We start from the raw sequence: 14,851 nt of genomic DNA, 5'->3' as shown, positions 1-14,851 counted from the left end.
CCACAAGAGATACACCTGCATCTCTCTGCCTGCCATAATCATAATATGACGTAATTAATGAGAAATAGAAGATAATGTCAAATTGATTGCGATTTAATCACTGTTTACATCTGTCAAAATAACAGTTTCATTAAAATGAATCACTATTCATTAATGTATTTTTATTCAAATCTAAATCAAACTAAATAATTTATAATGAAATTTGTTATGGCCGAATTAACTTTGGCACTCATATTTTAGAAGATCCAAATCACTGGTGGCAAAATTTCGAAAATTATATTGTCGATGGTTTGTGACTACTAATCTTAACAAGTAAAAGGCTAATGAAGTTATAAATAAGTTATTTATCTATGATTGTGATCAAACAAATAAAAACATTTAACATTTAAATTCATTTAAATTTCCAAAAAATTCTTGAGAATTGGTTTAAAATATATTGGAAAGTAAATTTCAAAGTGCTCATTATTTCAAAACCAACTTTTCAATCAATTAACATTGATGAAATCTGCTATTTTTTAGTTTCATTCCGCCAAAATAATTATGATTAATACTCGGCGACTTTATACATTAGAAGAAGATAATTTGATACTGGAATGGATAGTAAAAACAAAACTTTTCTATACTTTGAGAGGTAAAAATTTTTGGATGGATCTCTCCCGTTCTAACTTATTTGAAGGTAGAAGTTGGCAAAGTCTCCAAAATCGATTTGAGAAAAAGGTATTTGCTTGTTAATTATTTAAAAATAATTCATATTAGATACATCCTAAAATACTGAGGTTTAATTTATTTAATTATTAGGCATGTGTTAAATGGATAGCTTTAAAAAAATTATAACCTAAAATTTGAAAGAAAATTTATCAGATATTTTCACAGAGTATTTTGTAAACAGATTAATTCATTTGAATTCAGGTTTTTCCAGATATTACGAATCCTAAATATACAATATCTGATTTGGATAAAGCTAAGATTATCTTAGCTTGGCAACAAACTGCAGATAATTATGATAGTAATGAGAGCAACATGGATGAGACTACTGATACAGAACAAAACAATGAAGACACCGATACAGATGCTGAAAAAGATATAAATTGTGAAACATCATCTGATTCTGAAAATGACCACGTAACTAGTTCTGTCCGTAGTTCCTAATATAAACACATATTCTAAAATTAATTAAGATTAAATAATATTATTTTGATGTATAAAAAAAGACTGTTAATCATTTCATATCTTCAAGAATATAATATTTATTGTAAATTTGTATTAAAGAGTAATATCTAATAAATCATCATAAATCTTTCAAGAATAGTTATTTCAGTATCGGTCAAATCTCTATTTTCCAATTTATAATGTGTCATTGAATGGAATGCATAATAGAAAAAACATTTTTAATTTTAGACAAATTTTCTTATAAATGTGTAATATGGAATAGAATAAAGTATTTCACAACCTCCTTCATTATAGTTGCAGAATTGCAAAAAATTTTGTAAACTATTGGTGAAAAATAACTAGTCATCTGGAATGGACTAATTAATCAAATATGGAATGAGATTTAGTCAAGATAATAAGTGAGTAGTCTCTCATATACTCTTCGTCCGTAGTGTCGTGTACACGACATCGTTTAGACGACAGTTTCTGGGGCCTAGCGTCCAAATACAACATCGAAATTCTAGAAAGAACAAGGAAACGAATGGTGCCACCCAATCGGCAGAGACTAAGTAGACATTACCATGTGACGTTCCTACTAGATTTTAGAACTAATGAATTTCAAAACACTCATAAATTTAGTATTTAGTATATTATAGCCCCAATACCGAACTCAATAATTTATGTAAAATTGTAAATAAGAGGAAATAGTCAATGGATTATTTCCTACATGTCCTGTTGATTATGACAACCAATTTGCTTAATGTAACTATTTCTCAGATTGCAAATAATGCAAAAAATTGTGTCTAAATATTACGTTTTCCGATATAGCGTTGTTGTCGATTCTAATTTAAGACAGCCTATATAAAACTTTCTGGAGGTTACTGAACTTATTTCGACGAAAAACTCCGACTTATCCTTTTTATCAAATCTAATCATCCCCTGTCATCTTAATATGACACACCACATACCTTTTTTCTATTGAATTTATATGGCTGAAATGTAAATTTTAAGGAGGAACTTACTACGCTTTCAGCTTTCACGAACCGACTATCAATGGATACATTCATAAAAAAAAGCGTCGTAAGCACTTAGTAGCTTGAATGGAATATTTTGGGCAATTCGTTTTAACGCTTTTCACGTATGGCAATTTTGTATAGTGATAATAAAGATACAGTAACTCTTTTTAGAAGCTGTGGGAAAACCTATGAAGTAGATGAAAAACAAAGAGAGATACTGTTATATCTTTATGTGAAAAACAAAAATGTATATTGAGAAATTTAGACAGATGAAACTCTTAGATATATAAACTCGTGGCCGTAATAATGCACTACCCTTTATTTCAATATCAAAATATTTTGGGTTTCTTTTTTTTTTCTATCAAAAAAAGTTAAAGTATCCTAAATGTTAGCGATAAAATAACTGTTTTTGTGGTTTGTTAAAACTTTAATTTTATACCTATTTTAATGTTTCTTTCATTCTTTTGTTGTACCAACTTGTGGATTGTAGTAATCACCAGTCAATAAAGGTGGGTTAAAGTTGAGACAGGGACAGGGACAAAGTTATCGTGAAGTGGCAAATCTGTTTAGCGTACCCCACACAACCATAATGGTTGAACCATTGGCACATGGATGCAAAGATTTCGAGAGACCGGTTCACATTATTATAGGAGGCCAAGGACGTCCTTCAGTTTTAACTCTTCGAGATGACCGTTTTTTGTAATTAAAGTCCAGATATGAGTTCTATCGAGCATGCCTGGGACATTTTAAAACGCCGAATTCGTCGTCGAAATCCATCTCCTCAAAATTTAAATGAGCTTCAGCAAGCGGCATTAGAGGAATGGGAGAACATACTTCAAGAAGTGATACAGCACCTAATTGAAAGCATGCCCAGGAGAATGTTAGCAGCAATTACATCCAGAAGCGGAAATATACTAGCGTTTTAAGAAAAGGAACATTATTGTTTAGAATGCAAATTTTATTTTTAAGAAATTTTGGTTCTATTGCAATGTTTTTATTTTTATTTTTTTACTCATTAAAAATCACTTAAAATTACTACACATTTCTTATTATTGCTTCAAAATGATTGAAAAGAAGTTAAACAATAGCAATATTAATTTAAATTTATTGATCAAAAGGATATTTTCAGAAATCGGGGTTAAAGTTTTTGACTTTAAAGTAGGTATGGTTCATATTATACATTTGTTTGATTAGAAAGTGTGGTTTATACGGCACGATTCATGTTTGTATTATTTTTTTATAGAAGTCTGATAAAACAAGAATAAAACTACACGAATTTTATGAGGTTTAATCCACCATGGCTTATTTTAAAGTCTTCAATCTTCTACAAATACAATTACCTATCCAAAGTTAGGCTAAGTTTTCGGTGTCACAACATTGCTGTTATTACGACTGTATTAAACACAAATGTCTTACAAACTTTGTGCATATACAAACCATTGAAGGTAAAAAAAAAACAAGAAAAATATTTTTTTCTACGGTAGCCTAAAGATATGTGAATATAATGTATATTGTACATTTCACGTTTTGGTAAATGTATACTTTTACGTTCATGTTTCAAGAAATGTTGGAATAGGTACAAATAAATTAAAAATATTGTTGCAGTAAGAGAATATTTATTTAAATAAACATAATACAAAAGTCTTTAATAACGAAAACTATTTTAAATAAAAAATGTAAATGACAAAACATACTTTTCTTTGCATAATATATAATATGTCATAGTTTATGATCTCAATATTCCTAAATACAATTTTCGTCCTAGTTTTTCAGGACCAATACGATAATAATCAAACAAATAATTATAATAACATACTTTTCTTTATTATAACAGTTAATTTTTATACAACTATAAAGGAACATATAGAAATTTCATAATGAAAAAAGTTTTATTTATTTAAACAAGAATTGCTATTGTGGCTCTTGGAATTACATTATATTCCAGCATTTTTACAACTGCATTTTTTTGAGGAACATGTTCCTTTACAAATGCATCGTTTAAACCTTGTCCACCAGTAATGGACTGCATTCCTATAATTTCTCTTACCGATTTCTCAACATCTTGAGGAACATCTTCGTATGACATAAACTTTTATTCGCAAATGGTGAATTCATGGCTTGAATAAGAATGTTTTAAAACTCCCTATTTAGTTCCTAATTTATATATATCTTTTCAATATCTGAAATAAATAGAAAAAAACTGCGTGTTGTAAAAATGAGTATTATAAGGGAACTTGAAATATGTGGTAATGAGAGGGTTGCTTCATAAGTTTAACAATTATTCATAATTGGATATGACTTTATTGTTTTTAAAAATATCATCCACCAAGAACAACCGCGTCTTCAGATGTGAAAAACGTTGATCTCGCAATATATTTTTGATCTGCGGGATTAAGAAGAAATCATTGGGTGCTAAGTCGAATTGTCGTGATGGAGAATGATTCGTTTTCTGCGACTTGTTTCCCTGATACTTTTGATGGATTTGGCCCATCTTGAAAGACCCATACAGCATAGATTCATGATTCGTTCACCCGTCATGTCTTTTGAAGAACCGCGATTGAATTTTTTCAGAATTTCTTTGCACCAATCAACACGAGCTTTTTTGATGAAATATTGAATCTATGCGAGTATGCCTCAATTTCACGGTATATCACATGCCGATTTTACAATATCAGTTCACGTATAGCATCGATGTTTTCGACTTTGAACGACCTTCACGAAATTCATCCTGTAGCGAAGTGCGACCACAAATGAATTCGGAAAACCAGCGAAACACTGTGGCTTGAGATGGTGCTTCTTCACTAGAAGTCAAAAGTCATAGAAAATCATCGTACGCGATTTAATTCTATTTTTTGACCAAGATGAATCTTTCAAGTATCTGTAAACAACTCAAATAGCACTCTTACGACAACACGATCTGAGTATTTTCACCATAAAATATGTGAAACTTTATAATGATTTAACACATTCACATCAGTGTTTCCATATGTCAAAACTTAAGTAGCAGCCATCTTATAGAGGGATGTTACGTAGCTATGAGATACCCTGTAAACATCGACATATTTTCCACACAAGATGCATGTCGTTATTTCAAAGACACCCTGTATATAAAGTAAGTATAAAAAAACTGCAATATTGTTATAAGAAACTAAATAAAAAACAGGAATAATACAGAATATTTGTAATGAACCATAACGTTGAGTAATACAGATCATTTCGTTAAGTTTTGAAATAATTTCATGAAAGTTTTAATTGAAAGGTTTTACATTGTGTATTTTGTGTCACAAATTTTAAAGCATTTGAACATTTGATTAATATTTCAAGTTATTCATTCAATGCCACTGGAATCTGTGACATTATTTCTGAAACTGCAAAACACAAAAGGGTTGAAGGTCTTTAGCTATTGTGGTAAGGTTTCTTTGAGCAAATATAACAAGCAATGCTGGTGGGTTTTGTGGTGTTTATAAGAGAACAGTAACCTAGTTTAACACAGAATCGCTATAAGAGCAAATGCAAAAAATTATTTATATTCAAATATTGAGTAGGTCATCATAACATGGCTGTTTCCATTATTACATTCTGACCTGAACAGAAAGTTGGGAAGCGGGAAGAGATAAAAAATACTTTGGTCGCTAAAATTGCAATAAACATATATTTAACTCGTTCCGATGGGATACATATGCTGGCATTATGTGTACCCCGAGGGCGGTCGATATGTATTTAGTCTATAAAAAAATTTGGGAAAGTTGTATGTGTTTTCCAATATAGTTCTTTTTACACCCTTGCCCCAATCATACTCCAACTTTTTTAAATCGTTTGAAAATTACGTTTTTTCGATTTAAAAACAGAAAGAAGTTGTCTGGGGCCAATTTTGGGGAATATGGTATATGGGGCATCAGTTCGTAGATCGTTATGACCAATTTCAAGATCATTATTCACAAGATTCACAAGCAAAAGCCTATTCTATAGGTATGAATACTGATGTATCGGAAAGAAAATTTAGGTCCAAACCTAAAATATTCCTTGAACCACATGAATAATGCTTCTATTCCATTCACAAATAAACCATCGAACGTGTCTTTCTCTCCCTATTGTGATTAGAACGGGATTTGAGTTTTCTAAGAATACTGGACTGGTTTGACTTACATCTGTATGTCTGGTAAGTTTTGTTGAGATTTTTAACTAGTGATCAATCTCTTAATCGGTGGTAAGCGATATCGTCTTCTGTAGTACAAAATATTGACATCATGTCAGAACTTTCGGCGATGGTTAAGTTCCGTATATTTTTGAGCAAATATCCTTGAGACCAGAATTATTTTTTCACGGCATGGTTAAAATTATGTCAATTCTTTCCTGAATAGAATATTGTTTGTAATAACATTTCAAAATGTTACGTTTAGTTAAGAATTGACTCGGCGATTTGATAAAATATTAATAATGGAAAATATATCATGCGATAGAAAATTAACGGTGCTATTCAATGCATTGAAAACATATGAGGTGTTCAATTCAAAATAATATGTTTGAACTTGTCCAAAATGACTTTAAATATTTGACCGTCCTAATACGAAACAACAAATATCACAAAATTTATGGTCACAGTATCCTAAAGAATTGTTGTGAACTTCACTTATCTAAATTAAACGGATTTATCGGGATTAAACTTTTATGCAAAGTTTTTATTTCCACAAAAAGTGGAATATTTCAAGATAGAAAAAACGTGGGTACGTGAAACTTTATTCAAAGTTGAGTTAATTTTTCATTTAGAATTTAAAAATGTGCTTAAATATACGGCTTTCCATTAAAAAATGAGTGAGTTCGATTTGTTTAACTACTTTTAGGACATCTTGTATGGTTTGAAATAATTTTAGTAAATATGATAGTAGTCGTGATTGATTTTCATATGACTATGAGAAACACATAGAAAAATGTCACCTTTTGCTCACTATAGATTGTATAAATACAGTGGACTCACCCTGGGTTTTGGCAATACTTCTAATTGTTTTAGACAACAATTAAGACTTCCACTCCATCCAAGGAGACCTTAATATTGATTCAATTAAAGCAAGGTGAAGTATTTTAACTGTTGTTTCATTTTTAATTCAGCATAATCATTGTTGTTGTATGTTTCCTCCAGAATAGTTGTTTTCAACCTTCATAAATTTGTTTCTACAATTTGACACCGATGGCTCATATCGCTCTTTTGATCGAGGAGAGAATGGAGTAGGATTCTTTCAATCAAAAATCCCGAATGAAAATAATGATTACATTGCTAAGTCATACATAGGTGAAGCTAGATATACTTACAGATAAAAGAACACCACATTTTTTTTAAGAAAATTATCTTGCTTGAAGCTCGTCCTTTCTTGGAATGTAAACGTAAATCTTTCTTTATTCTTCCTCTTCTTCGTTTTTCTATAATAGGTTTAACGCCTATTCCTTCTTCGATATCTTCCTTCATCTTAGCTCCAGATTATCACTCCACCTCTTTCGTGATCGACCTCTACTCCGTGTTCCAATAAGAGATTTATCCCTTGCTATTTTTACCAGTCTATCGACTGTCATTCGACTTATACATTAGTTCCATTATTTTTACTCTGTGATACCATTTCATTAATCGTATGATGTTTTCGCTTCGAAAACGATGAACATTATTATTCAATGTTTCTAACGTTTCCTTTACGATTGATTCTATTCGTTCTGCCTTTTGGACATCGTTAATCCTATGTGGCACCCAAAGAGTAACAATAAGATTTAATAGTTAACTTAAACCGACCTTGAAATCATGATATAGCATCCACATGTTCTTTCCACAAATTCATATTGTCATATAAAATCGTATGTTCCATTATTTAATCTGTAATAGCAACAACTCCTGCTTTCAAAGCTTACTACTCATGGATGGTGGTATTTAAAAATGACTTATTGCCAGATCTAAGTCTTTATGTGTTTGGGTGAAAGTAAGGTAATCGAAAATGGGTTTTTCTATGTGTTGTTATGCGTTTAGAGTGTCTAAAATTAGGAGGAAGAAATTGAATCTGTTTATTAGGATGTGTTTAAAGGCATTACGTGTAGTGAGGAGTTCTAGAGAAAGAACTAATGGAAAAATCATCTTTCTAAAAAAGAAAGTCACTTTCTGACATTAATTATGGTGATCTGCAGGAACTACCACCAGAATTTGTCTCAAAACAAAATGGTTTTTCGTCGAAGTATGTATGATTACATATAAGTGAGATCCAATGACTTTATAAAATATAAATCAATTATATAAATGAAATTATATATTTATGATTTTGAATAGTGTTGATTTTAGGTCTCTTCTGTTAGAAAATTGGTTTTTTTTGAATAATCTTTGAAAGATAGATAAAAATTTTGACGTTTCTTCTTTCTCTCAAAAATTTTTAAAAAAACTAATTTAATAACAGAAGAGACCTAAAATCAAGACGATTTAGAAACATAAACACATATAAATGGTCTAAAAAATAAGAAATTGAAGAAATTTATTAGAGATAGATCCTATTTTGTGAAAATATGTGCATTACTTAATGATTAAATCAATTTCAATTACATATTTTGAATGTTTTCTCGTATTACATTATATAAGAATTTTTGATCGAATATAAATTACAACATGCACAGTCAATGTGAAACTCAACTCATTAAACTTTTGCTATGACTTACTTCGTTAAGGAATTCATCCTCAAATTGAACGTAAGTCAACTTTATTATGATATATTTAACACACATGGTATATACATGGTTTGTTGTTGTAGTTTACCTGATGATGGGACTTCTCAATTTCCAAAATTTACTGTAAGTTCCAATATATTGTTTTTTGTTCTAACTAGTCAGCAAAGACTACCCGCCTTGGTACATATAAATGATAAAACCATTAATTTACAATAGTTCTTGTAAAAATTTCCAGCATAAATAGTTTTATTGGAGAATATCCACACTTGATATACATATAAATTTCAATAATATTCATTTTCAGGAAAAGAAAAATTTTCACATTTCAATGCTTTCATATTACTTTCAGACAATAGCCTTGAGCCTATGAGACAGCGGAAGAATCCCATTTTTATTTTTTCGCATATAAATTCAGTCAAGGTCTTTCCGCCGAAATCGTCCTTATAAATGAAATAGGGATCCTCCGTTTGCTTCTGTACTCACATTCCGTTTTGAGTTCCGGCCTAATTGTCTTGAATCAGCATCGAACCTCGTAGTAGATCATTAGTTGCAGCATCTAGATATTCTTAGAAATAATTCTAAATGCAACGTTGCTATATCTCTCGGAATTTTTATTTCGAATCCAACTACCAGGTTTGTTTATTGAGTTTCAAGAATGTTCTATGTTCAACTCAAAATTTTATAATCGATCTTCACAATACTCTACGACGAGGATTTCAACGTAGCTTACACCATTTAAAACATACCTGGTATTTGACTGAAGTTAACCCGTCCAAGTACCCCAGAAACAATCAATTATATTGATATTTAATTGACATTCGTGATTTATGGGGTTTCAACGAACACTTTAATGAATTATTAATCGTCGATTATTCAGTGAATTTCTCGAATCTATTGTTTGTAAAATTTTTGGTTTTCAATGTCGAAGAGACGCTGGAAAAAATGTTTTGGCTATGAACATTTACTACAAGTTCTTCGAGATTTTTTCAGTCTTTCTCCATTTCTTTGTGTTTTTCCTGGCTAGTACTTTTGGAAACGGCTATAATTCTTCTGGTGAAATAAATCCTTTTTCGAGGGAATAGATTTAAAGGTTTTAATGGTAGGGTTCTTACACATGACGACCCAGCTCTTGGTTCATCTGTTGTTTCTTCTTTATTTGAGGTTAAAGACTGTGTCTGTTTATCAGTAGTAGGAAGGTTGGGCTGTGGTAGTGTACGTTATTTTCCAAATCGCGATCCATTACGTAGGAACCCATAAAATCTTTATCTGAAAATATTTCGTTGTCCAGTGGATATATTCCGGAAGTTATAAAACCACTTAGAATATTGCTGGACGTGAAAGCTCTAGGAAAAGCAGTTCCTAGAACCTCTGCTACTTAGTAAATGTCAATCGTTTTCCTTCCTATAGTTAAATCAAGTGGCTGCAGCCTGATTGATGTGTGAGGTGGAAAAGTAATCATGATGATTCCAGCATCCGAATCTTTTTCGACTGCTTGACTCTCTAAAGATTGTGGTGAGGCTAGCTTTGAACACTTTAGAAGCCTCCCTAAAGCTCATTTTTTTGCTGGATCGTCATGCTTCGTACCAGTTTTGCTTCGTGTCATGGAGATCTCTGCAAAAAACCCAACCTCCTGTAACATTCCAATCAATTAATTTCATAGCTTAGAGGTTATGTTCAAAACAAATAAAAACACTGCGTAATTACTTACCAATGGTCGCAAGATGTAACTAAAAACACCACTTAGCCACAATCATTTGCCGAGAGCAAAAAATATCACTGAAATAATTTGCAAATATTTACTTTAATGACTTGAAAACACTTTTTTCGTATTACTGCTACAAAGCGCAGTGGATTCACTGAAGACTAGAATACAGCTATGAAGAGTTGCCAATTAAGATCATCTATGGATTGATAGATGGAGAAACTGGTTTTAAATTTCAATCGTTTCAAGGTACAACAGTCTCCACTACCTATAAAAAAATAGATGACAATGGGCTCAGGTAACTTCACATCGTGCAGGTCCTTTCACGTATTTCACGGAAATTTAAGTATGCTAAAAATATTCATTTTCAAGTGGTGATTAAAGTGATTTTTTCATTGGAATGAGCTTTATTATTTAAAATAGAATATAAAGAACAATAAATAAATCATATAAAATTGTGGGCGGATGCACCCATAAACAAACAAACATCTGTTATTTTGGGAAATATTCGAGCTTTATTATTAATAATAATGTAATGAAATTTATCTAAGTATATTCTGAATTCAATGATATCTTCGACCATATAGTTACAGACTCGTATTTTGGTCGAGAAAGCGGCCAAACTGAAAGGACTTACGTCAAGACCATCTTGCACGACTAAGCATGATTCTATATTATTTGACTCTAATAGAATCGAAAATCGTTTTCAACGCTTTTATGGTTTGAAAATGTTTTCCGACTTTTTCATAAGAACTGAAAATAATTTCATTTGTTTTAGAAGAATCAGGAATAATTTTTATGCTTCTCAAGAATTCCATATAGATTATTAATTCATAAAAAAAAATAATGAGATTTTTGACAATTGTATGAAAAATGAATTGATATTTATAATTGACTGTTTTCCATTTGTAAACATATCAAAGTATGATTGAGAAATATACAAATCCACAAGAATATTTTTTCATAACGGTCAACAGATTCGGCAACAATGTATCAAATTCTAATGACTTTCGAAATTCAAATCCAACTGGATGCATGTTCTACCCTAATTCTACATACCACGTCCTTGGAATGAATCAAACTTCCGAAGATTCATTGTTTCAAGGCTATTGTAATAATGTGAATAAATTTGTAAAATGATTCCGCGCCAATGGACAACGCCAACAGAAGCGGCTTAAGGAAATGTATCCAAATATGCATAAGTACAACATTAATTCCATTCAATTGTTATTGAATCAATCAGAGAGAAAATAGGTCAAAAATGTTCTATTCCAATCAAATCTTTTAATACCTAACTACTATATAAATACTAAAATATTCTACTATTTTAATCAAGCCTTGTTTAATCTGTTCTCTGTCTAGAAAATGTGGGAAGGTCAGACTTTACCCATTCGCTAGAATGAAGTGAATGATTGATAAATGCGAGCCCTTGAAGAGTCCAATAAATCTGTCCGCCTTGTTGAATATTGAAAAAAAGACAAATTCGTCCATGGCCTATTGGCAGTGGCATCAAATATAACAAAAGAGCGAAAAAAATATCAATCATATTTGAATCCAGAGCTATTATTCTCTATTTTTTTGTGAAAAATCACAGAAAGGTTTGTCCTTCATTCTTTGTAAATTTTAAAAGTTTGCTGTAAACTTGAATTCTGAAATCAACAAAAGCGAACTTCTATTGTAACAAATGAATCTGGATTTATTGGAAAGTTTTCAAGGAATATTTAATTTGAACTCAATCAAGTATGATTCATTGGTTAGCTGGTTAAACTTCTGGTTTTAAAAAAATATTTATTGAAAAACAGATATTCAAAGATGTGAATAATTCTACCCTATATCTATAGAATCACTTAAATATTTATATTTATAGATTTTTTTATATGCTATGAGCCATATAGGTCGTTTGTAATAAACCTTAGCGACCATTATAAAAATATTTCAATTATTAGTGCAGTGAGAGTTACACCTCATTTTTAATTTGTTAATTATTGAGGTTAGATATAATTCAGATCTTTTGACTCTGTATTGTGCAGAAGATTAGCTTTCTAATTTCTTGCATCTGTCTGCGTTATTCTTGTACTCCTAGACTTTAATATCCTGTACAATTTTTTCTTTCCATCTACTTTCTGGCAATATTTTCTCGTTCGGTCCAGTGCTTCACATATTATGATTGTTAGTAGTATTTTATACACACTGGCAAGCAAAATAATTCCTTTATTATTGTCACATATATTTGGAATTCATTCATTATTGGTATAATCATTCTAGAACACTCCTCCTGATCTTGGATTTTCTGTGCCTTACGTTATATCCTCCATATTTTATTAGCTCATTATTCCATCAAATCTTCCTGATTCATTATGCTTTATTTTGTTAAATATGTTATTATATTCCTCCCTCTCAGTTTTTCTTTATATTCAAGAATTTTGCCATTATCATTTATGTCTTCTAATGCCCACTGTCTTCTTTCCTTAATACTTCCTGATAGCATTATGGAGCTTGCAGTTAGAACTTATTCGAGCATAAATTTATTTTTTAGTTGAAGTATATATTTCAAACTGCCGTAACGAATACATCGTAATAACGACAAAGGTCACTATCTACGAGATTGTATCGTTATATCAAGACCAGCCACAGCATAAACAAGAGAACATTCGAAACGACAGAAGCGAAGCAAGATTTTTGGAGGAATGTACACATGAATATTGAACAAAAAGATCGACTGAAAATGATATTAGTCGGAGCTATAAGGACAGGGAATCTCCTTTACGAATTGCAGCTACAGTAACTGGTCATGAGAAAATGTGGACACATTACTAACAGAGAACGGTCACATTAATGAATAATGGAGCCTTCTGGTACGTGGATGGCTTTGCTGGAGCAGAATTCTGCAGAGAACACTCCACAATAAACAGATTTCAATCTGTTCGGAAAACAGAGCCATTTTTATTGGAATCGATCATTACTAAGCTATAAGTAGCACAGTCGATCAGGAATGGTACTGGGGATCTTCAAAGGACATCAGCCTTGGGTAGTTTTAACGTTTGACACGACGATTACATCAAAAGGCCATGTGTGCAACACTTCTTAATCGGTTAGTTTCTTAACTGCTATCAACCGAGGTGAAGCAACAACCTCAGATCCGACCAGACATATAAGCCTTAACTGGAGGATGAAGATGATGAAAAAATTCCCAGAAGATTCTGTTTGTTTTATCTCTACAATTTCTTCCATTACAAGCTTCGTTCCATTTTAGTCTCTGTATATAATTTATCATCTCGTGTATTGGCTAGTAAATGACACTCAAATTAACAAACGACTTGATATAGAGAAGGTCAAGCAATAAATTATACAGTTTTATTATGAAGTTATAAACACAATTGAAATCTCTGGAGCTAAAAAGTTGGTTCGAAATTCAAATAAATGAGCTTCAAGAGTTACTTTTGCTCGTCTACAATTAAATTAGATAGCGGCTGCTATTTAGATATGCCAGATAACTTTTCTCGACGATGAACCACTTAATGTTCTTGAACAACTTTTTTGTGAAAATATCAAAAAAAAACATTCACATAAAATGTAACGTTACATCCACAGACTCCCTAAATTCTTAATTGAGCCCGATCTGATAGGATATTCGATCGAATTAATTTAGTTTTGTTCATTTGCAGTTTTTTGTCGAGAATAATGTTAAGAACTGTCTAGAAAATATTTATAGTTTCCATATAGATAAAACATGAATTGGAAAATGACAAAAAAAATCTATGATACAGGGTTAAAAAATGTATATCTCTCCTTTCGCTTTTCTATTTCACGCTGAATTTGTTGCTGTTTATGATTCCTAAAGACACGGTCTAGGAAGGAAAGTTTTGGAAACTTCCAAAAGCTGGGAAACACTTTTTCTTTTTTTAACATGTTGTATCCATGATATGCTGTGCATTCGACAATATCGCGGCACATAAACTTTTATAATTTCTTACTTCCAACTTTTATGAGAATCTATAGACGGTCAAAAACTTCACTCCCAAACTACCTTTGTTTTTGTTTGTAAGCAGGTTGATCTACTACTGGGGTAATCAGCGTCATAAGTTATAGTTTTGAAATTAAGTTAATGTCGTTCACATATCTTCTAGGTGTTACAGTTTTTGCATAATACTTGGACAATTGTTATACTATGATTGAAATTTTTGAGCAGTCGATTATTCAGTGAATTGAGATTTACATTATGACGATCCACTTTCAGTGATTGAGTTATATTCGTAACCTAGTAAGGTTGAAGTGATCTTTCACTGGTCGACTT

General features: G+C 31.2%; 2 protein-coding genes across 3 annotated transcripts in view; one reads left to right on the top strand and one right to left on the bottom strand.

Annotated features, from left to right (window-relative positions):
* LOC130896206 (neuropeptide SIFamide receptor-like) overlaps window positions 1-14,851 on the bottom strand; it is a 136,316-nt gene that overhangs the window by 27,613 nt on the left and 93,852 nt on the right. The window lies entirely within an intron of this gene.
* LOC130896207 (uncharacterized) lies at window positions 362-1,297 on the top strand. 2 transcript variants are annotated; one of them, XM_057804138.1, is made up of 3 exons: window positions 386-443; window positions 520-717; window positions 910-1,297. In XM_057804138.1, exons 2-3 carry the CDS (start codon window positions 541-543, stop codon window positions 1,147-1,149), a joined length of 417 nt encoding a protein of 138 aa, XP_057660121.1. In that variant the 5' UTR covers window positions 386-443; window positions 520-540; the 3' UTR covers window positions 1,150-1,297. The 2 variants fall into 2 exon arrangements, with proteins under 2 accessions (XP_057660120.1, XP_057660121.1); XM_057804137.1 differs by having other exon boundaries at window positions 362-717.

This window comes from Diorhabda carinulata, chromosome 7 (genome assembly GCF_026250575.1).
Source record: "Diorhabda carinulata isolate Delta chromosome 7, icDioCari1.1, whole genome shotgun sequence".
Taxonomy (NCBI): Eukaryota; Metazoa; Arthropoda; class Insecta; order Coleoptera; family Chrysomelidae; genus Diorhabda; species Diorhabda carinulata.
Note: the sequence above shows the minus strand (reverse complement) of the source record. Positions and strands in the feature narration are given on the sequence as shown.

Coding starts and splice junctions, on each gene's coding strand:
- LOC130896207 (XM_057804137.1), top strand. CDS start 541: ATGATTAATACTCGGCGACTTTATACATTAGAAGAAGATAATTTGATA. Junction 718..909: donor AAAATCGATTTGAGAAAAAG/GTATTTGCTTGT, acceptor ATTTGAATTCAG/GTTTTTCCAGATATTACGAA.